Here is a 24,140-nt window from a genome sequence, read left to right as displayed (position 1 = left end):
TCCATTTCGCAGAGTTCTCGTTCCAAACGGTGCGTTGGCGTTAGCACCTTTATCTTAGGAAAGAGTTCTAACACACGCGTCGTCTTACCGCTGCCTCCCGTACCGTAGAGGTAAGAGAAGCGTTGGTAGGAAATAGGGTCGGCAACTGAAGGTAGAGGCTCTTTGGTAGGCGTTACGGTGCCACGGGTGTGCTCGCCGTGATATTCTACACGGCCTCTCCAAGACCTTATCTCCTCATCTTTGACGCGCCATTGACCACTTTCTGCAAGTTCATCGGCAGTGTAGAATTCCTTCATCTTTTCTAAGACGTGCGGTTTCACGTACAATGAATCCGTAGCTACTCGCGGGATGTCTTCTAATTTGTCAAACCGCAGGAGCATCGCTAGTAGGTTAATGTGCGCATATGCGAGCATGCTGGCACGCAGATGGTAATACTGCGGTCGATGGTCCTGGTAATAACACAGCGCATTCCATTTGCGTTCTTTCTGCTCGGCTTCTATGAAATAATCCCATTTCTCCACGGACACCATCGTTCCTTTGTCATGCGCGCGCTTGATGAGGAAGCTTAGCTCGCCTTCGTCCGTTATCAGGCGCCGCTGCATGTGTTTCTCTCCTTCCTTAGCGCCCTGTGTGAATTTACCTATGACCACACGCGCTGTGGGGTTATGCTCTGGTAACCACTGCGTAAAGGCGCTGTGACAAAGTATGGCTTCATGCGCTGTGTATTTTAAAAGTTTGCGCTCTTCAAAGAACTTCAATAGGGGTATGGGTATCCATTCTTTCTCCTGCAGGTGCTTTCCGTACCACGCATAGATTATGGGGTGCAGGCCCGCTGCTAATTTCCAGGTGGTCAACCGTACGAACCCCGTTGCTGGGGCGTCGTAGCGACCATCCAACGCAACGCGGAAGAACTGCGAATCTGGATGTCCGTAACGGTCGTAATATTCCTTACAATCTCCTAGACCTTTGAAGCTTGCGGGGTAACAGTGTTTCATATCCAGCGACACGTATTCGCCTTCGTCGTACTCCATGTTCCACAGGCCGCCATGACCGTGTTCTACACAAGCTTTAGCTATATCTTTGAACTCCTCCGGCGTGGATTTCCACCCGTTTCTTTTCTTTGCGGCTAAGAAGTCCAAACTGCGACTACTAAGGACCTCGTCAGAGAAGTCTTCTCCTAAAGTCTCGCAGGCGCTTCGAATGCGCAGCTGTTCCACTTCAGGACGATACAAAGTACCATCTTGGGTCATAAATTGACTTCCTTCCGCATCCATTAACCAAATAGAATTCTCATACATTAGTTCTGCAAGCGGCGACTCCTTGTAAACGCGCGTCTCCTTCTTCCTTGGGAACCTTAACTCCCTCCACGCGTGTGCGTTATGCTGGTAAATTACGATAGGCGCACCCCGGCCCCCATACTTGTGCGTCCCGGAGTAAATGAAGCCGTCGGTGATGTCTTTCACGTATATGCGCCTCTCTAAAGCAGTTTCTAACTTCTTGATGTTGTCTATCGTTCCTCCAGTCTTGTAAGTGGCGTTTTCCCATTTCCTGATGGCTTCTCTTCTCTTTAAAGTTAGCTTACCTCCCCTAGAGGAATCCTCGAAGAATTCTCTAACCAACTTACCTACGCAGTTACCGGGATGCCGCATTGGCTTAAGCTTTTTAACGTCCGGCTTCTTGATCTCGTACGCGCCGTATATAACTACGGTAACCGGGTAAGCAACCTCGTAGAACAGCATGTCCACACCTACTAACGCTCCCGGTCTGGTGTCTTTATTCAACACGAACAAGCTTTGCTTACCCGACGCCCGTATTGGATTACGCCCCTTTTCTATTATCCACTCACCGTCTAAATACTTTATAAACGTCAACTCCAGACGGTAATTACCTTCGGGCATTAAGTCAATTATCCTTTCTGCTCTTTCCTCGCTCATCGTCTCATCTGTATCTCCCTCCATAAACGTTGTGAAGGCAAAGTCCGCATCCAGGCGATCCAACACCTGAGTTCGCAGTCGGCGCACAGTTTTGTTACGAATGCTCGTGATGGTGTCCATCTATATCTATGAAATATCTTAACCCTCATTTGCGACCTTGCCCATCCTTTCGGCTACCTTTGATTCCTAACATAGCAGCAGTAAGGAACTTAGCGCGAGGTAACAGCGTAACGCACCTACTTCACACGGGTTATTCCCGTGCCGTAAAAAAGTTTCCTATAGGCGTAAACGCGGGTAATTCCCGTAAAAACGACATGGGTTCCTGGGGAAACCGCGTGTCCCCCTTACTGCTGCTAATTTACATTTGCAAGTCGTAGCAGAGAGATGTTTAAAATCGCTACATTTAAAGGCAATGCTTTGCAGGTCTCATTCAAAGTGTGTTTTCCGGCTTTGCGTAGATGATTATATTTAGGTGTAAAAGTATGCCACTCATTAGTTCATTGCAAAGCTGCTGATAAGCTAATGTAAAAACTCACTACGTGTAAAAACAAAACAAGAACATGAAAAAGAAAGGTAAGAAGGAAGGAAGGAAGGAAGGAAGGAAGGAAGGAAGGAAGGACGGACGGACGGAAGGAAGGACGGAAGGAAGGAAGGAAGGAAGGATGGAAGGAAGGATGGAAGGAAGGAAGGAAGGATGGAAGGAAGGGAGAAAGAAAGAGAGAGATTGAGAAAAAGAGAAAAGGAAAGGAAAATGAAGTAAAGAAGGAAGCAGCCTCTATTTCAATGTTCCAGTCTTTCTTTCCTTTTCAACCCTAACCTCGACTGCACGACGAACACGCAATCGTTCCTTGGTGTTTATGCCGATCTGAATCTGCTTTTCGCGGCGCTTAACATCCAAGAAATCTTGGAGATCATAAATGACGGTACCTGTCATTCAAAGTCCATTGTCATGACAACACCGCTGAAGTACCTCGAAGATAATATGTGGGATGCTTTCCTTTCTCGAGCAGATCCTGTAAAGATAATTTCAGAATTTCAGTAGAATCGAAAGAATAGAAAATAGCCAGTGACTTTAGTCTGGTAGAGTGAGGGCATTTAAGGCTGTGTTCATAATGTATGGCAGAGAAGGGAGGGGGGGGGGGGTTGGGGCAGGTGAAATTTAGGGGGGCATCTGAAAAAGTTTTATCAGTATAATGTTTGCAAAACAAGAATTAAAAAAAGCTGCATTAAAGGCACTATTTCAGATGAAAAAACAAATGGGTGAATTTTTCACATCCAATATCAAATTAATTATAAAACTGTTTGACTCGCTTGTTACACCAATACTTCTATACGCAAGTGAGATATGGGGTATCGAAACATTAAGCACCAAAGACCAAGAGCCCATGGAACTTGTTCATTTGAAATTTTGCAAAATGCTCCTCAAGGTGACAAAGAATGCTAGTAACCTTGCATGCAGAGCTGAGTTAGGAAGGTTTCCGCTAAAATGCAAAGCATGCAGTAGAAGCTTTAAATTCTGGCATAAAATTATAAAGTCGGAACTACACCCAAAAAAACTTTCAGCCGAAGTCTACCAAGATATTAAAAATGAAACTAAAAAAGCCTTTTGGAGCATAAAAATTAAAACTACTTTAGAACAACTCGGATTGGGGATAATTTGGATGAAACAAAATGAACTTTCTCCAAGATGGTATGAATATGGAAAAATAATAACCCAAAGAATATATGACATTGAGAGGCAAATTTTATGGAGTAATCTCCACAATGATGAAAGGAAAGACGACAGACATAAAAATAAACTCAGAGTCTTTCGTCAGTTCAAAACGGATTATAACTTTGAAGAATATTTAAGTCAAGTCACCAATATTAAGCACAGAGTGGCGCTTACAAAATTAAGAATTAGTAACCATAAGCTTGAAGTAGAAACGGGGAGGTATAAGAGGCCTTATCTCATTTACGATGAAAGGATTTGCCCAGTGTGTAAGTCGGGAGTAGAAAACGAAAAACACTTTCTAGTTTGGTGTCCACTATATAACTCTCATAGAAACGACTTAAGAGAGTTCATAGAAAAAAACACCAGCATTAATTTCAACAATATGAGCGCTGACAGTCGTTTTATGTTCTTAATCAATTCAAAATCAGCGTCTCTACAAAGAGCCATATCAGCATACATTCATCAATGTATGCTGATACGTGAAAATGAATTAAGAAAATTATCTAATACATAGTATATATATATATACCTATAATATATTTGGAATCAAACACTCATGTACTATTAGTATAAGGTGCCAAATAAAATTGTATTGTATTGTATTGTATAATGTTGGGGGGAGGGGGGGGGAGGGTTTGAAAAAAGCGCGGGAAAAACAAACTTTTGGTATTTAATACACGATTCATATCCTTACCTGTTGTAACGTAGCCCACACCTTTTTAGTTGGTTCTGTCTTTGTTATTTCTTAAGTTCTGGCTTGGAAATCTGCTTTTTTAATGCTATGATGAGATGCGAACATATCGAGCAAGATCTCTCTGAACTGCAAAACGACAATAAAGGATACATCAGTACAGACATTAACTTTGCATTGCAATTTGGGCCCCCTTCAAAACAGAACAACATTTTGTTCCTGAAATTTAAAAGATCATTGCTCCAATAGATCCTTCATTAGCTTGGAAGTAATGTTTTGCTATTTCAGACCACGTGTCATTCTCTAGAGTATCATACCTTATCCATAGAATTATCGCCTACTTTCCTGAAAGCAAAGATCAAAAACATTATACTCAGAGCGTGTAACAAAATTAATCTTGCTTTATTACAATGGATTGGTACCGAGCTGTGAAGGCCCGTGAAAACGATGTCTACAGCAGTCTATTTTTTAAACAAATTCCATAGCGATTTCCCTTTTTGCGAAAAATTAATCATCCCTTTCACTATCTGTGTTTTGACTTACACTTATATGGACTTCAGTGAGTTAGAAATCTATGAAAATTCCAGTACCTTTATTTGAATTTCTTGTGCGCCTGTCGAAGATATAACATCTTCTAGAAGCGCATCTGATACTCCTGAACACAACACTGTAAAATACAGCACTCATCCTCGTGCTAATGAACCTTTCGAAAAATTGTCTTGAATGCCAGGCTAACATGGAAATACAAAAAAAAAAAAAAAAAAAAAAAAAAAAAGGCACAAATTTCATCGAGATAAAGTGTGATATCTTTTGTATATTCATAATAGACTTCCATCCAACTTCTTGTCGTACAGTTCTTGTAACCAGTTATAACAACATCAGACAGGTTCCTATTGGTATGCCATTATCCACTTGTGACTGTAAAAAAATACCCTTTAAATTTCACTGTAACTTGAGCTTAGTAGTATAGGGAATGGGGGTTCCAGCGCAATCTCAACACGGGGTAAGACCCGCGTCAAAAATCCACCTACGGACGACCCCCACTCCAAGTGTGGTTGAGGGCAACAGCGCACTTAAATATGTTAGTCTATATATGGAGTGCGAAGATTGTAAAGAGTTTGCTTATGATTTCTGTGTAAAGTGCTTGAAACCCAAGTTTGTACCTACTAAGCCAAATAAGTATATTTGTTGTGGTAAGAAAATGCAAATAGAAGACGACACGTCAGCGCAGTGTTACGAGTGCGGTAAAAATATTCGTAATGCCGTGCCTTGTGCTACCAGGGAACAATATTATTCCAACGGAGGTCGTAAGAAAACGCCATATAAGAGAATAAAATACTTCCGAGACTGGATGAATCATATCCAAGGTTTGCATCCGGTATATTTAGACGATGAAGTAAAGGAGAAAATCATAGACCACTTAGAAGAGCCAACCCCGCAAAGTCTGCGGAAGACATTTAGTAGAGTGTACAGAATCCCATTCCCCCGGCAACCACTTTCGGCTACCTTTTTTTGTGTCCCAAAAGATGCGTATGCGTGTCCCCAAAAGATGTGTATGCGTGTCCCAAAAGATGTGCATGCGTGTCCCAAAAGACGTAGAATGTTAAGTATAAGGTCGTTAAATTGTTAAAGATATATGCATGAGTCATTTGAAAGATGTCTTAGAATGTTGAGTGTATGGTTGTTAAATTGTCCGCGATAAATACAAGAAAAGGCTTAGTTAGAAGGGAGGTGAATCGCCTCCCCTCTTATTCACAGCCTTAGAAGAGTGTATGGATTGTCAGTGCCTTTTTCTGTGTCCCAAAAGAGTGTATGCGTGTTCCCAAAAGATGGGAGGGGAACGATTCGTTCCCCTATCGACGCCGTGGTAGTTGTGCCAAAGTCGCCACATAGCCTGGTATGCGAATTCCTCGTATTGTCTTTTGCGCTCGGTAGAGACCTTCCAAGATTTCCAAAAGTATTTGTATTGTCCGCTGTTTTCCCAGCATGTATGCAGCTATACCCGTAGCTATGTACAAATACATGCTATATCTGTGGACAAACAGGTATCTACCATATGGATCCATAGTGTTTGTCCATGGAATACCCTATGGATCCATAGGTGTCTAGACACAAAAAACATGTATCCACAGATATATATGGCCACGCCAAAGATACTATCCGAAGAGGAGATCGCAGACCTTTTGGAAGACCGAAAGAATGGTATGGGGCTGCAGAAGGTAGCTAGGAAATACGGTATAGGAATACCCAAAATACGCAGGATAGAAAAAGAAAATGGCGTAGAGGTTGCAATACCCGAGAAGCCACCAACCACGGATCTGCAGAAACATTTCCTGGAAGTGCAGGATTCTTTTGCTATTGTCCTCGACAACCTACGGAAAACGAAAGAAGAATTGCTGCTGCGCATAGGCGATCTGGAGAAACAGCTGCCAACCAGCGATTTGGAAAGCCTATCCGGCGAGGCAGAGGATTTGTCCGAAGAAGTAGAGGAGATATCCACGAAAATAGACTGGCAAATAGCTGGGAATGTGCTATTCGCCGTCTTGGGTATTGGAGCGCTTGTCTGGGCCGCCAGACAAGAACCCAAAGTTGTATACAAATATATTCCAGAGCCACCAAAAAAACCAAGCTCTCGAATTCCGGAGATGGAGTAGCCGAAAGATGTCCCAAAAGATGTAGATCCATATTTCTAGGGATGTCGATAGATGTCTTGGTTTGTGCAAAGAGTTCGAAAATACGACTTTATTTTTCTTGTTGTTTGTTAGGGATTAACAAAACAACAAGAATAATAGAGACCCCGGCTGCGTAGGCTAGCATATACCTTTAAAAGGGGTTCCCATTTTTATTTATTATTATTAAATTCTGCAAGTGCCCTTTAAAAGGGGTTCTTATTTTTATTTATTCTTATTAAATATCCTTAATTCATTATTCTTAATAATAATAAATAAAAATAAGAATGGGATTTGAGACTCTTTGCGCAAACCCCATTCTAAAAGGGTCTCAGAATGTTGAGTATAAGGTTGTTATATTGTTAAGGACATACTGCATGAGTCGTTTAAAAGACACTTCAGAATGTTAAGTATAAGGTTGTTAAATCGTTAAGGATGTCTCGTATGCTGTTTAAAAGACACCTAAGAATGTTAAGTATGAGGTTGTTAAATCGTTAAGGATGTCTCGTATGCTGTTTAAAAGGCACCTAAGAATGTTAAAGATAAGGTTGTTAAATTGTTAAAGATATCTCATACGAGTCGTTTAAAAGACACTTCAGAATGTTAAAGATAAGGTCGTTAAATTGTTAAGTATGTCTGCATGTGCTGTTTAAAAGATGTCTTAGAATGTTAAAGATAAGGTTGTTAAATCGTTAAAGATATCTCGTATGCTGTTTAAAAGACACCTAAGAATGTTAAGCGTATGGTTGTTAGATTGTTAAGGACATACTGCATGAGTCATTTAAAAGACACCTAAGAATGTTAAAGATGAGGTTGTTAAATTGTTAAGGACTATTATTTCTTTTTTTTTTAAGAAAATATACCCAAGAATAAGGATATTTCTTTTCTTAAAAAAAAGATAATAGTCCTTAACAATATGATAACCTTATACTCAACATTCTAAGACATCTTTTAAACGACACATGCATATATCTTTAACAATATGATAACCATACACTTAACATTCTTAGGTGTCTTTTAAAATAGGTCTGCGTGTGCTGTTTAAAAGACACCTAAGAATGTTAAAGATAAGGTTGTTAAATTGTTAAGGATACTACTTTTCTTAAAGAAAGAAATAACCTCATTCTTAGGTATCTTCTTAAAAAAAAGTAATAGTCTTTAACATTCTAAGACATCTTTTAAATGACTCATACGTATATCTTTAACAATTTAACAACCTTATACTTAACATTCGGAAGTGTCTTTTAAACAGCACGTGTGTATATCTTTAACAATTTAACAACCTTATACTTAACATTCTGAAGTGTCTTTTAAACAGCACACGCATATGCTCCTGCAGACCTGGCATTTGAACCCATTTAAAGCGATCTAAAGCGAATGAGAAATACAGAAAACATTGATCGTTTCCCAACGATTTGATGCTCTGGGAATTCTATTGTTTGCTAATGACCATAACACCAAATTCTTTCGCACCATGCACGGTCTGATATCGCTTGGCCGCTTTCCGATTTACTCCCGAAGCATGGTAATACAGAGTTGTGACAAACGTCCCACGTTAATACACAAAAAAAATTTGTGTATTACCATTCTGTATTTCTCATTCCCATCTCAAGATCACTGAAGTGTAAACGAAAATATAAAAGTCGAGTTGAAAATTTACGAGGTCGAGTTCGAAATATGATGCGGTAAACATCACATAACGAGTAACAAGACGCAAGACGCCTGGGAAGGGAAGGCGCGAATAAAAATTTAATGTCGTCCATTGATGTAAGATACAAAAGAAGAGTTAAAAATTCTCGAACGCTATATAAACTTGAATGTCGAATTTAAAACATGACTGTAGAATATAAAACTTGCATGTCGAATTTAAAACATGAATGTAGAATATAAAACTTGAATGCTGAAGTTCAAAACTTGAGCATAAAATTCGAAACTTGAATGTCGAGTGTAAAATTTGTATGTTGAATTTGAAACTTGAATGTCAAATTCAAGGCACGAATTTTGGCGGGGATCGTACGCCATAGAAAACGAGTTAACAATTATGCATTTATTTGCTTCCCCGTGGGTCGACCCCCGGGGCACCAACGGGGTATGGTAGAGTTTTTTTTTGTTTTTCCCCGCGGAGTGGGGGGCTTGTTTAGCTTTGGGAATGGATTGGCTGGAACACAGGGACATACCCACGGGATTTGTTCGACATTTGGTTAGCAGTTTTTGTTTCGGCCCTCAGGCCGAAACAGTCACAACATTCATCCCATTCGGATCTCTCAAGGATTCTGGTCATCGAGTCCCGTTTTCAAGAACGTGTCTCGATTTTTAAAACGAGTCACGTTTTTTAAAGGGAGACACGTTTTCACTTCGAAACACGTTTTTGAAAAGTCAGGGAGTTTACGAGACACGATTTTCCGATTTTTGGACCTCTCGGAATTTTGGAATTTTCCTGGTTTTTTTTTTTTTCATTTTTCGGATCCCCTTTTTCTTTTTCTTGATCAAGTAGATTCTCAAAAACCTCAAAACTTTTAAAACTTTATTCCGTATATGTACCCCTCATTGATTAAAAGAAACAATTATAAAGAAAATTAAAAAAACTTAGAACTTTTGAACATCTATAAATGATTATCACTCATTGATTAAACAAAGCATTCTTACAAAAGAGAGGCTGAGATTTTATGAGTTTTCATTCATTATAATTATCATCGTTGATCGTTTCCTGTTCCCTTACCCTCCTTTTCCTGTTCCCTTCTTTTCCTTTCCTTTTCCCTTCTTTTCCTTTCCTGTTCCCTTTCTTTTTCCTTTCCCTTTCCCTTCTTTTCCTTTCCTTTTCCCTTCTTTTCCTTTCCTGTTCCCATGCCCTGACTTAAATCAGCCCAGAGGTTGTTTCAGGATTCTATGTGTGAGTTAGCCATGCCCTGACTTAGTTCAGCCAAGAGGTTGTTCCAGGGTTCAATTTGAGATCTTATGAAATTTCAGTATGTTTATCACTCGCATCATTGATTAAACGAATCTATTTTCAAGAATAACTGAGAACTCATAACCTTTTTGCATAATTAATGTATAATTTTATTAAGTTTATGTAGAAGTTTATTATTGATTTATACAAACAATTATTAAAAAAAGACCTGAGAATGAAAATTAAATAATTCACTAAATCGCAATGCTGAAATGGATTCGGATTTTCTTTAATGAACTCCCTTTCTTTATGTCGTTACTAATGGTAATTGTGATTTCCCCTTCTCTTCAAAAAGGTAAGTTCTAAGCTGCCAACAAGTACTTCATTCAAAATAGACCCCCCCCCCCCAAAAAAGCTTTACCAGCTGGTTTTTAAACAGTTAAATTTTTTTAACTTTTGATTACATTTTCCTTTATTAGTTATTTATTGCTTCATTTTTTTCAATTTCTCTGCCATTCTTCTTATCTTCCTTCTACTCAATGTCCCATCCGCTTTCATGTTATTTAACTTCTCTTCCATTCTCTTTCTCCTTTCTTCATCTTCCTGCTTTCTGCTTTCTTCCTCTCTCTGCTTTCTGCTTTTTTCCTCTTTCTGCTTTCTCCTTTCTTCCCCTTGCTGCTTTCTCCTTTCTTCTTCTTGGTGCTTTCTCCTTTCTTCTTCTTCCTGCTTTCCCCTTTCTTCTTCTTGGTGCTTTCTCCTTTCTTCTTCTTCCTGCTTTCTCCTTTCTTCTTCTTCCTGCTTTCCCCTTTCTTCTTCTTGCTGCTTTCTCCTTTTCTCTACTTCTTCTTTCTTTCTTTTTTCTTTTCTTTCTTTTTTCTTTTTTTTTCTTTCTTCCTCTTTTCTTTCTCTTCAACCTTCTTCCTCTTCTCTTGCTCTTCTTTCTTTCTCTTTGCTTTCTCTTCTTTCTTTCGTTTTTCTTTGTCCTCTTTCCTCTTCCTTTTCAGCTCCTCTTCCGCCTTTCTCCTGACCACCATTTGCCTTCTTTTTATGTTATTCCTAATAGTTCTTTCTGCTTCCTGTTCTTTGCTTTGGTGGTCTGAAACATCATTGAATGAATATTGATATAATTATTAGGTTTATTATTATTAAATCAATATATTAACGGTATCTCTCTTCTTTACTGAAAAGAAGTATATATAGGGCATAATGTTTTTCAATTTCTAACCATGTTTCATTCCCTTGATAATTGGTTTATTTGTTTCCCATAAAGCTTGCTCAATACGATACATTTATATGAATCAATATAAGCAAAGAATCGATCCCTGGACTCTCAACCCTTGTACATCACCTCCTTTTCGAAGGTGTTCTTCAAAGACAATCCATCCCAGATACAGAGGGGTCATTGCTCCCAAGCATTCCAACCTCTTTCAACCAGAACTAATGAACAATGAAGCTCGCATCACATACACACTTAAACACCCTATATATTTTCCCTGGCAATATATTTTACCTTTATCATCTTCAATGATAATGGTGGAGTCATCCCCTTTCTCGTCGTAACTCCCACTTCCCTTGAAAAATACCTGGAACGAAAAGAAATAAATGGGAAGTAACTAGGTTTTAAATTGTAATTTAATTTCAAAGTTTTAAATTTTGTACCACTCTAGGGAGCCTGGCACTTTTTAAACCTTTGAAATTAAACCTAAAAATAGCATATATTACATTGCTTTACAATAATAATATTGATAATATTAATAATATATATATCAATATATTATTATTATTATCATATATCACCCTCATTCTTTGCCAATTAGCAGAACATCCTAGTACCCAAAACCCCTGGATTAAATATTAGCAACCTTCTTTTCAGACATGATCAATTCTGGACTACTGACTACTAATCTACCTACCACCCTCCTTTTCAGACGTGATGCGCACTTGTGGACAAGTGCACATCCCATCGTCAACTCCGGGTGGACTACAGCCTACTAATATACCACCCTCCTTTTCAGACGTGATGCGCACTTGTGGACAAGTGCACATCCCATCGTCAACTCCGGGTGGACTACAGGCTACTGACCTAGCACTCTCAGTTTCAGACGTGATGCGCACTTGTGGACAAGTGCACATCCCATCGTCAACTCCGGGTGGACTACAGCCTACTAATATACCACCCTCCGTTTCAGACGTGATGCGCACTTGTGGACAAGTGCACATCCCATCGTCAACTCCGGGTGGACTACAGGCTACTAATCTACCACCCTCCTTTTCAGACGTGATGCGCACTTGTGGACAAGTGCACATCCCATCGTCAACTCCGGGTGGACTACAGGCTACTAATCTACCACCCTCCTTTTCAGACGTGATGCGCACTTGTGGACAAGTGCACATCCCATCGTCAACTCCGGGTGGACTACAGCCTACTAATATACCACCCTCCTTTTCAGACGTGATGCGCACTTGTGGACAAGTGCACATCCCATCGTCAACTCCGGGTGGACTACAGGCTACTGACCTAGCACTCTCAGTTTCAGACGTGATGCGCACTTGTGGACAAGTGCACATCCCATCGTCAACTCCGGGTGGACTACAGGCTACTAATCTACCACCCTCCTTCTCAGACATGCTCTAAAAGAGTATAACAAAGCTTTCTGTTATGGAAAACCTTGATACTTTGTAAAGTACTAATCATATAGAAAGTAAAATTAAATGTGCCATTATTTTGGCCCGCTTTTCACGTAAATTATGGAGGACTTATTGCATATTTTTTCGTTGTGATTTAATTAAACAAAAATATCCCTGCATAACAATTAAATCCAAAATGTCTAAATATACTGTAGGGTCGTTTTATGGCAAGACTGGAGTGCTCCTATTTGCAATTGCCTTCAAAAAAAACGGGAGTAAAAAATGGGAATATGAAAATGTTTTTATGATGAAAAGGTGGGACTTTGGGAGTTGGACTCTTTTCGATTATTTCGAGCCGTTAATCATTTGAAGTAAAAAATTGCACACGTAACACAGTGACGGCAAAAAGAGAAGGAAAAAAAAAAAGAAATTTGTATGCTGGACTAGTGGAACAAAGTGTAACAACGATAAGCAGACTTGTTGTGGACAATATATAAAAGAAAGCAATAGACTAAAGGCTTTATCTTTTTTCTTTCGGGCTTTATTTTTTGTGCTGAGTTATATTTCCTCATTTCCATTTTTCTCAGCACACATTTGATTAGGCATTTCTTGTCTTTGAATTTTAAATTGGAGCATCTAATATCTTAATAATAATAATATAACGTCTCAATCCTTCCGTTCTTCTCCTGAATTCAAAAATGACTATCTCAAGAGATAGAAATATGATGCATACATACGCCCTCATTTTTGCAACGAGAACGCAGTATAAACAAAAAAGGTGTGGTTAAAGTTTCATGTATCAGTATGGCATAAGTTTGGAATAAGTTTTCACAGTTTTGCTCAACCAACATGGCGACTGTTTCATTGTTAGTCATATCTCAAGAGTTTTGAGTCACACGGCCGCACACACTCTATTCAGCGTCTAGTGCAGTTTATTTTTCGTACGTTTGATTGTAACTTTCAGTGAAAGCATTTGGGTGGGCTCCGGTATGTTTTTAGTTTTTTCCACGTACTTATGTGTAAAAGATTCAAGTAACTAATCGTAAATTGCCTTTATATATTACAAACTATTAAATTACTAGACTCGCTCGTGAATAAAAACGATATCAAACTTTACGCTCCGCCTAACAGGTCGCGGAAATAGATATAACAAATATTCTTTTCACTAATGTTTCAAATAATGTTATTTCCATATCATACAGTGCCCCGCTCCATTTTTATGTATAGGTGTTTTTTGTTTCCATGTTAACTCTCTATATTACAGTAATTTCTTAACCCATATCATATTCATTTCTTTTTTTTTTTTTTTTAGTATAACAGGGGTCGTCTCGCAAAGGATTCGTGGGTCTTTGGTGTGATAACCACTGAATACCAACCGGCCAGAGGCTACTACCAGGTGGTTGAACGACGAAACCGCGAATGCTTGTTGCCCATATTACAGAGGTGTTTAAAGCCTGGAAGCGTGGTACACACCGACGACTGGGGGGCCTACGAACAATTGGAAAGACATCTACCTTCGCAAGTGGCAAGCCACCAAGTGGTTAACCACTCACTCAATTTTGTAGATCCTGCAACTGGGGTCCACACCCAAACGATTGAATCCAAATGGAATCAACTGAAGTTGAAACAAAAGCAAAGGATGGGAGTTTCGCGGGACGAATTGCAACGTTATTTGAACGAAAGAATGTGGAGAGAGTGGAACGGAAAAGATGATGAACGCTTAGTTAATTTATTTTCATCGATTTCAACTGTTTCTGTTTGACTTATAACAATTATCATTTTTTATTTTACCAATACGCCGAGAAACAAATAAGAAATACTGTCACCTTCACGCAGTTTTGATTGCGGCTACATAAATAAGTAAACATTCAATAGAGTGTATATCGCAGTTTCACATGAGCGAAGCGTAGTTGCTGTTCTAGTGGTACTTGTTTCCAAGAATAAAAAGTATATATACCAGCTAGCAACATAAATGTTTTGAAGGATCCTGCGAGGATAATTAAGCTGTTCCACTCACGCTTGAAATAATTATCGCTTTAATTCTCAAATGTTTTTGCAATTTCTAAACTGGCAGTATTTCTTCTTTGTCCGGCCGCTTCATACAGCTCGTTAAGATATATGATTCACTTCAATAATTATGCATAATGTAAGAGTTAAAAACCGAATAGCTTTCACTCAATGAATATTTTTACTTTGTAGAAACCGAGCCATGTTCTGTAAAAATTATTAATTGTAACACAATGGTATCTTTATTTAAATTGATGAATAAAGAAAAAGTAATACTCAAAAATACTGTCGCGAATTAATGGTACCGTTTTACCATGGATAGACTTACTTCCATAACGTACAAGGCTTGGACATTTTAATTTCAAAAAAACCTTATAATACACTCTACAAAATTACTCGAATCTGAGTGGACATAAGGAGTACGTTAAGAGGAATTTTTTTCAATAATGAGCAATAATGGCAAAAAGCGCCAAAAACTAGACTTTCGTATGAGTTTTGATCCCAATTTTCGTTTTGGGTTAACACTCAAAACCTTTTTTAAACAGTTAGAAACTGATGTGCTATGATAAAATGAGCCTGTTTGTAGCGGTATTTTCAACAGTACAAAGATGTTTTGTTGCATTTGTGTTAGAATGTTGCTTTGTCAGGCTTTTTTTATAGAAAATACATGGGAAATAAGCAAATTGAGAAACGTTCACGTAATAAACGATTTAGATGCCGCACTTTAATACTACACGTGTTTTATAATAGATCTATAAAGTTATATTATTTTCACTCATTAATTTAATGATAGAACCACTAATATAAGAGCTCTTATTTCCATATAATCTGAGGTTCAAGCCAGTGTCGTTTGAATCATTAGCTAAGCTATACAGATTATCTGGATGTGTTCTGTCATGTGTCATGAAACGTTTGATGACAATATCGTCAACTTCGTCAGCGAGGGTGTCTGGTGCTTGAATACGTGCTTCAAACACCTCCCTTATTGACACATTGAGGCTCTTCAGACTTGCCATCCCAATATTCCCTCCCCTACCAAAAGTTTTTGGCAATTTCCTCGCCACTGCGTCCGCCTCTTTTAAAATTCTATCGATTTCCCCCTCCTTCACTAAGGAATCGATGAATTCTTCTATCCGTCCAGTTCCAGTCTGGTCCGCTTCGTTGTCTCGCCTGTGAATAAAGCACAAGACATATTATTCATGGAATTCCAAATGATAGCAGTTCGAAGGGGGTGGAATCTGGATTTGATTGAACTTTAACTACTTTTTATTTACAGCACTCGTCTTGTTGCTCTCAGTCTAAGAATATGATAAATACATACTAGTTAACTTTTGAACTTATTACCGCCTTATTACTTATGCATTATTTATAGTTTGATAATAATAACAATAATGATAATGATAATAATAATAGTAATAGTAATTTGTAATATTTTTTTTATAAAGCGTATTTCCAGTACTGCTATAGGCGCAAAAATTATGTGACGGCTGCGGAGGAGCTTAATTACATGCCATCTAACCACGTACCTCCATTTTCTGGTATTTTACAACCGTAACCGCCACATGAATGTCGACATTTTTCAAATTGTTTACATCGATTGCCCTTCCCATTGTCTCTCCCTCTTCGATGACGTCACGTATGGTATCGTAGACATTGTTTTCTACAGAAAAACTGAAGAAAGTAATGAAAGTTAGAAACAAGGTTTAATTCTTGGTTGTTTCATATGGTATTAGTTCATGGTATATTTTATTGACCCCAGGAATAATTTATTACACCAATGTATCAACCGCACTTTACTGATTTGTTTTTTATTGGCTTGGTTGTATTTGTTGAGAAGACTTACGTCAATAATACATCCACGGGTTGTGTTGAGGCATTTCTCAACAGTTTTGAGTTAGTGCGTATATCCGTCGTTTCAGTATGTCCAGTGTCCGTGTGGTTCCCTAACCGATTAACCCCGCGCGCCGTGTTGTCTGCCATGTGCTTATTGTGAGTCGTTCATCGTTTGGTAAGTGTTTGTTCTCTCTTAATTTTCATCTTGTTTTTGTCTTCTATTCGCATTGTTTGTGAGCTAAATGTGCCTCGTTTGTTCGTGGTGTTATAAGTGTTTAACTTAATGTCTTTTTTCTAGGATTTTACTTTTCTGTGTGTAAAACCAATCGATTTGAACGCCGTAAACATTGTTGTGTAATAAACCTTCCACAGGTTGCTTGGATGAAAAAAGCTCGAGGTGGACCTCTAAACTTGAATTTAGGAGGAGCATCAACCTCCATACCTGGCCCATCTTCTCAAATAATGGACTCCGTAGTGAAACGCATTAAGAGCGTCTCATATGCAGAGCCAAGTTGTCAATGGTCCAGCAGGTGGACCACATACCACATGGTATAGGCACATATCGCTTTCCAGCATCCGCTGACTGAAAGACCGGAAAAAGATGTATTTAGAGGTGATTCTGAATATCAATTTTTATGAGGCCAATTATTTAGTGGCAGGGGAAAGCGTTCATTTTGAAAAGTCTATATAACTCGCTCAATCCTTGACCAATTCGCTTCTATCGGATAGAAAAGGAATGGTTGAAAATGATATAGACGATTGCATTGAATCTTTATTATGTTTTCGATTTACGTTCTCTTATACTATCTTACAGATACAGAGCTTGGGCGACCTGTGCTGAATTATGAAAATTTACTCGCATTGAAGCCGTAACCTCAGTGGTGTGAAGAAAATAGCAAACGAAATTACAAACTAATTACCTTCAACTTTATTTGGTACAATAACTCTTCGTGCGCCTTGACCAGCAAGACATTGTGGTGGGCCAAAGAATTTTTAGCGTGCACCTCCATTTCCTTGGAGTTACCATGGAAGGTGCACAGTGGTACGTCACAAGGACGAATCCGTTCCTCGCAACACATTAAATGTTCCATAGCCTCACTCCTAAAATAGTAGTTAAGTTAAAAGAAGAACTTCTCAGTGATTTTAGATTCTATAAACTTTCACTCTCAATCACGCATTTCTCTATCCTGCAGAGTACACTGCCAAAATTTCTAGCTAGTAGAGTCTCCCTCGTTGGTTCGAATATAATGCTCCGGGGAAGTTCAACAATAATAATTTTAATACAAATAAACACGTATATTATTGACCATTATATTCGATACTTTGTACCAAGATGTTTTAAAATAAATCATAATTTTTCCTTGGACTTACGCCGTGCTCACACATGTATGTCAATCGCCGCAGATAAGACTTTTTAAAAACAGTTAAAACTGAACTGATCATGATATACTGGTTCAGAGTAAAGGGATATATACTCACATTTTTATTCTATGTTTGTCTTGTGCTTTTCTGAAGTATGGACAAATATTTTCCATATTGAAGAATTATGCGGTTTCTCTACTGTGAGGACTTGCAGCTACAAAAGACTGTTTTCAGCTTTCCCACGGGGTAAAGGTTTGACGCAAGACAATCAGAACAAAGGGTCTTTGTTAGAAGTATTTCGACACTTCCCTCTCTTGGTGTGAAGTCACTTTAATTTCGGTTATTTCGTTAGTTTAGTTCTGTATGTATGTATGGTATTTTGTTTTTAATCTTGCTTTGTTTTTGTAAATGATACATCTTCTTATCTCTTCATTGTGTGCTTTCTAGTTTGGACCAAATCGTTGGTCATAGGATGAGCATTACCAACACTGCAGGGTCTATAAAGAAATAAAAATTTGCAAAAAAATAAAAACGTTTGTAACATTTACATTGGTACAGTACATCATTGATTTTAATGATGTTATGTTATATTTCGTCTACCATTTTCAGGTTCATCTTCACCATGGCTAGATGAATCAACTTCACGTAAGTTAAATAAAGTTACAATTTTGTTTTTGCTAACAGACTTCTAATCAACTATGCAGAATATATTTATTATATTATTTTTTTCGTATTTTTATTCCCCTTTAATTAGCAGCTGCAAACAGTCCTGCAACACAATTGCCATCTTCATCATGTAAGTAATGGTATAGGCTTAGTTACATTAGACGTGCAATAACAAGTTCCATGGTTACTTTAAGATGCATATTTCAAATTATTGTGGGATTGATAGACTTCAGTTACAAGAAAGGAATTTAATATCAGCTATAAAACTAGCAAAATATCATTCTAAACATAGCAACAACAGTGATATCTAGATCGGAAGGTCACCAGCTTAGTAGAGACCAGCTACAAACCTGTGCAATAGTTAACTTTACCCTTCAAGAAGCAGCAACCTAAACATTGATGTCAATATAAGCCAGCAACCAGCAGATTGTACCACCTGTTCAACCAATTCCGTTCCCATTGTGTGTGAGTGTCAGCCACCTATTTCAATTTCATACCCACCCACCAAAAATGTTATTGACAACCCTGCATCTGTAAGCACTTTTTGCAACAAATAAGCTTAAAATTAAAGGCCCTATAATATGTACTGTTCATAGGAAGTTTTGTGTGAGAAATCCGAATGATTTTCCGGGAACTGAACATTTACAGTGTTTTTAATAACATATTCAATTCAGCCCTTTCATATGTTTTTTTTAATAGAAGACCCAGTTCTCTTAAAGAAAGAGTCACCATTCATTGATTTATATCTTTTGAATTGCTTTGATTAGTTCCTAACCAGGTGCAATTTGTTCATGATCGTGATGAAGGATTGGTTGGTAAGTGGGTGATCATGATTCATGCTTTAATAGGCCACAATGTGTTAAGGTTCACTATGTCAGTGTTTATATGCTGCATGCCATGTTAGTTGACAGAAATTGAGAATCCTTTGCTTTACCATGGACTTTGAAATATTTGTTTTGCAGCAAAAAGCTTGCATGTGCATAGCAGTGATTGTGTGGACAAATATGTAAAAGACAGATAATTCAGATGTTTGATGAACGACTAGCTCTCACTTGAAAGTCAGGAAATTTGGCAAAAAGTGAAATTGATACGTGCTGTATGACAGAAGCAGCCATCTTGAAACCAAAATTCTAAATATTACAAATATAGTCATCCAAAGTCCTTATTCTCCATAATCTGTTTTAAAATGTTCCAACTCTGTTTAAGTACAGCTGTTATTTTTTTTAGGTATTACAATTAAAAGCTTGTAACACCAGTTTTTATTTTGTTATTCCAGTTTATTAATTTTTTTATTCTGCTTCGTTACTTCAGTTGGTGAAATAAAAGAAAGCAGCATATTCAGTCATATAAATGAGTCAGGTATATCTACACCATATCAATTCTATTTTGAAAGTAATAGTTTTTAATTGTTTTCCTTTACTATTACTAATGCTTTGTTATATTTTTCACCTTCCCTTTTTATTTTTTCCTTCAACCAGCTTCAGCACTGAATAAACTAAATGAAGTCAGTGGGCTTGTTGTCCTTCCTGTGGATGATCTGGATGAGGTAGTTATAGGTTTTTTTCTCCATAGTTATATAATGTATGTCACCAAAGTGTATAAATAATGCTATTTATCATGTTCAGGCATGTCTCCAAGCCTTCCATCTACAGAGGCCAACGTTGTTTGTGATTGCTGAGGAGGAGAATGAAGATCTCCACAAATTCTTAAGGTACTATATATAGTGCTCTGAGGGCACAATTATTTTGATATGAGCATGATATATGACTGGTGACATTGTCGAACGTATGGGCTGACAGAAATGTCCATCCAGTCAAAACTTCCCATTTAGACATCAATGAAATATATTTTAACAAAGACAAATTTTTGGAGCCATTTCAAAAAAAACTTGCACAGCATGTTTTTGCAGATATATGTTTTTGTTCTTATCATGCTTGAAAATATAAAATTTATTGGACAGTACATTTAGTAACAAACGACTATCACTACTAGATCACTCAGTAATTCTGCTGAAGAAATGGAGGGAGACTTTCCGCTAATTGTCTTCATTCAGGAAGGCTCCCATGCAAGTGAAGAACGTAAGAAAAAATTATTTGTTGATTATTAGTATAATAGAGAAAGAAATGGTACGTTCCATAAAAAAACAATGTTCAATAGCTATATGCACAGTGATTTACATTTATTGAAATGCTGTTACTGGCAGTCACTATTGTAATATAAGGCGAGATAACTAGCTAAAATCTAGTGTGAGATGCGTCGGTGTTTCTAATGAAACAGTAATGATAAAAAGTTGAATTATACACTGTGAAAATATGAAAAAACGTACTTTTTTCGTTTTTTCATGTTTTCACGGTGTATAACTCAACTTTTTATCATTACTATAACGTATAGCAGTGGAATTGTGCAGGGGGAAAAAAGTTGGGGTATATAAACCATGGCCATTAATTTATATGAAATTAAACTAGTGTTTCATAACCTATTTATAAAATGAATTTCTTTTCAATCTGGATCCTAATGTAGTTTACAGAAAGTTCTCCATGAAAGGAAAAGGGAAGTTAATCCTTTGCTTCCCTTTGAATGAACATGAAATGGAAATAAAGTTGATACAAACTGGTAAGTTAGCATGGTACAGTGATTATTATTAACACTTTTTGTATAATATAAATATTTATAAAATATATTTGACTTCATTAATAATGGAATGGTCACTTTTTTGTTGAAGGGTTTGTATATACACAAAGATTTGTAAATGCAATGGAGGAATTACAATATTCTAGACGCAAACCCCAACTGAAGTAAGTATTTTTTTTTAAAACATTTATATTCTTCCCCTCCCCCCCCCCCCCCCCCCCCCCTCCCAAAAAAAAAAATTAAGAGCCTGGGAAGGCTTGAATATGGAATATTGAAGGGCAAGTTTTCTTGAGTGAAGACTAGATTGTAGGAACATTTAGTTTTTTTCAGCTAACAATAAAGCATACATTTCATTATTATTAATGTTTTTGTTGTTGCTGTAATTTTATAATAATAATTTTATTGCGATGTTCATAGGAAAAAGAAACAAAGTAAACTATTGGTAGATGTGAGTATTACAAAAACACAATTTAATTTAAAATTTACTTTTTTGCATAGTTCTTAAATAGAACTAGCCATCCCATATTTTTCAATGTGTTTCCATATTGGTTGGCCTACAATTATTCTAGCAAACTGGAAATTAATCGAACGTTGGTCCAAACACTGTCTAATTAATATACTAGATGGCTTAGTTTATAGATGAACATGTACCTGAATACTCCTTGAATTTGAATTTCATACCTCAGCCAGCACTAATCCAGTAAATAATTTTGTTAAAGGTCAAACGTGATAGATTGGTTAGAAACCTTAAAAGGCATATTAAATTTATTACGTTATTATTCTTTTTCAACAGCCGCATTATGTTCCTGACAGTGAAGAGAAGGAGGTAAGTGCTTTTGTACTTATGCAGTTTCAGGGTTGAGTTTTCTTTACTTTTTTAAACACTTGGTGAGGAGGGCATCATCTTTGAATGCTTGAACCTCAAGGTGTGAGCATAAGTTAAGGGCATGCTTTGGGACTGGAAAATGGCCGCTTAAGTTTGGCACCCTGAGGGACTGGCATGTCTGCAGCATGCCTGGACCAGAGGGTGTCAAGCGGAAAGCCAGGTTTGTACCCGGAGGGACAGGCATGGACCGGAGGGTATCAAGCACAACACAGGGTTGGCACCCGGAGGGACAGGCATGGACCGGAGGGTTTCAAGCACAACATAGGGTTGGCACCCGGAGGGACAGGCATGGACCGGAGGGTGTCAAGCACAACACAGGGTTGGCACCCGGAGGGACAGGCATGGACCGGAGGGTGTCAGGCACAATGCAGGGTTGGCACCCGGAGGACTGGCATGTCTGCAGCATGCCTGGACCGGAGGGTGTCAAGCACAAAGCAGGATTGGCACCCGGAGGGACTGGCATGTCTGCAGCATGCATGGACCGGAGGGTGTCAAGCACAAAGCAGGGTTGGCACCCGGAGGACTGGCATGTCTGCAGCATGCCTGGACCGGAGGGTGTCAAGCACAAAGCAGGATTGGCACCCGGAGGACTGGCATGTCTGCAGCATGCCTGGACCGGAGGGTGTCAATCACAACGTTGAGATTGCATCCGGATGGTGTCAAACACAACGGCTAGTTTTGCACGCGGAAGGACTGGCATGTCTGTATTATGCCTTGGCGTGGATATTGTAGAATAGTACAATTTGATGGGGATTTTTAAACGGGGTTCTGTGCATGTTTTAATTCTTGAATATTTTCATTTTATTTTTCAAATAATTATTTATTTATATCTTTTTTTATATAGTAGAGAATACTGCCTCTGTTGCTGCCCATTTTTTCTTTCCCATTTCAGGTGGTTTTCAGGGAAAACGATCCCAATGAATATGATAAAGGAGATGACTCGACCTTACTACTTTGTGATGGTAAAATATGTCTATTATATTCATAATTATTAACAAAGCTTATTACCTCAAAACATTCCAAAAAAAGAAATAAAAAAATTAGTATAAACAATAAATTATAAGTACACAATTAATGTAGTTGGATGTTTTTTCTTAATTTACAGATGACTTGATTGTGAACCTTAAACAACAAGAAAAAGAAAGAAAAAATGGTGAAAAGAGAAAAAAGGAAGAAAGGGAAAAGGAAAGGGAATTCGAAATTAGGGAAAAGGAAAGGGAACCAAGGGAAAACGAAGAAAAGGAAAGGGAGGAAAGGGAAAGAAGGGAAAAGGAAAGGGAAAACAAAGAAACAAAAGAAGCAGCGAAAAAGAGAAGGAGAATATATAGGAGGGAAAAAGCTAAACGTATGAAGAATAACTAGTCTACTTAATTCGTCACTGGCTTTTTTTCATTTTCGGTCAAACAAACTCGGTTTTGGTGGACGTCATCAAGGCCATACCACAACATTCCACGGACAGGACACATGCTTATGAAAAAAAATAATTTCCAAATATATATGCCATGGAAAAACTTTGATGTCCACTAAAACTTTCATTAGGAATTGGGATAGATTCTGTAACACATATCATTACAGCATTTAAAAAAAAGTACTGCTGCCATTTTTATATTATATGTATTCTGAATATGAGCAATTACAGTTTGTAGGAAATATGAAACGAGATTTGTTAATATAGGAGTCTGATATTTGCGAGATAATTACTAGTATTAAATTAGCACATGTTATGTAAAAAAAAGATACTGTACAACTATGAATTCTTATTAAAAATTTAATGCCACAAAAATAAATAAATAAATGTATACTAAGTTAATAAAAAATAAAACGGAGGTCCTTACATTGCGTCAGATCACGCGTCTGTGTTAAGTGTGCAATTTTTTACTTCGAATGATTAACGGCTCGAAATAATCGAAAAAATATTCCTTTTTGGTCCCAGCTTTGTAGTTTTTCAGGTATGACTCAGTTAATTGAAAAAATCCAATATCTATATATCTCAACAACAACAAACAAGACCCTTGTCTACCATTGTTATAAACATCACGATGAATGTATTAAAAAGAAATATACTGAGCGACATGTTGAGTGTATGACGTCACAGAGCCTATAGAAACTCGTAAAAATATAACACTTCCATTGGAATATAAAGAAAAAAACTTTAACCACTGATTATTAGACCCTTAAATATTTTCCATTGAAGTTTCAGCCAAATTAAAATTAAGAATTAATGGTACTGTT

At 37.7% G+C, this 24,140-nt stretch overlaps 1 protein-coding gene across 1 annotated transcript; it reads left to right on the top strand.

Moving 5' to 3' along the window:
• Nucleotides 1–17,236: 17,236 nt before the first annotated feature.
• Nucleotides 17,237–23,710, top strand: LOC148910424 (uncharacterized). Its single transcript, XM_089032065.1, has 14 exons — nucleotides 17,237–17,405; nucleotides 18,335–18,370; nucleotides 18,480–18,521; nucleotides 19,159–19,206; nucleotides 19,703–19,750; nucleotides 19,870–19,937; nucleotides 20,017–20,102; nucleotides 20,384–20,469; nucleotides 20,912–21,004; nucleotides 21,114–21,186; nucleotides 21,440–21,470; nucleotides 21,816–21,848; nucleotides 22,801–22,870; nucleotides 23,014–23,710. The coding sequence occupies exons 8-14, from the start codon at nucleotides 20,409–20,411 to the stop codon at nucleotides 23,268–23,270; spliced, it is 618 nt and encodes a 205-aa protein (XP_088888191.1). The 5' UTR covers nucleotides 17,237–17,405; nucleotides 18,335–18,370; nucleotides 18,480–18,521; nucleotides 19,159–19,206; nucleotides 19,703–19,750; nucleotides 19,870–19,937; nucleotides 20,017–20,102; nucleotides 20,384–20,408; the 3' UTR covers nucleotides 23,271–23,710.
• Nucleotides 23,711–24,140: the final 430 nt, after the last annotated feature.

Source organism: Actinia tenebrosa, unplaced genomic scaffold, assembly GCF_029948245.1.
Source record: "Actinia tenebrosa isolate PJP-AT-01 unplaced genomic scaffold, QUT_ActTen_1.0 PGA_scaffold17__23_contigs__length_9995812, whole genome shotgun sequence".
Taxonomy (NCBI): Eukaryota; Metazoa; Cnidaria; class Anthozoa; order Actiniaria; family Actiniidae; genus Actinia; species Actinia tenebrosa.
The sequence above is the reverse complement of the archived record's forward strand: the minus strand, read 5'-3'. Positions and strand labels throughout refer to the sequence as shown.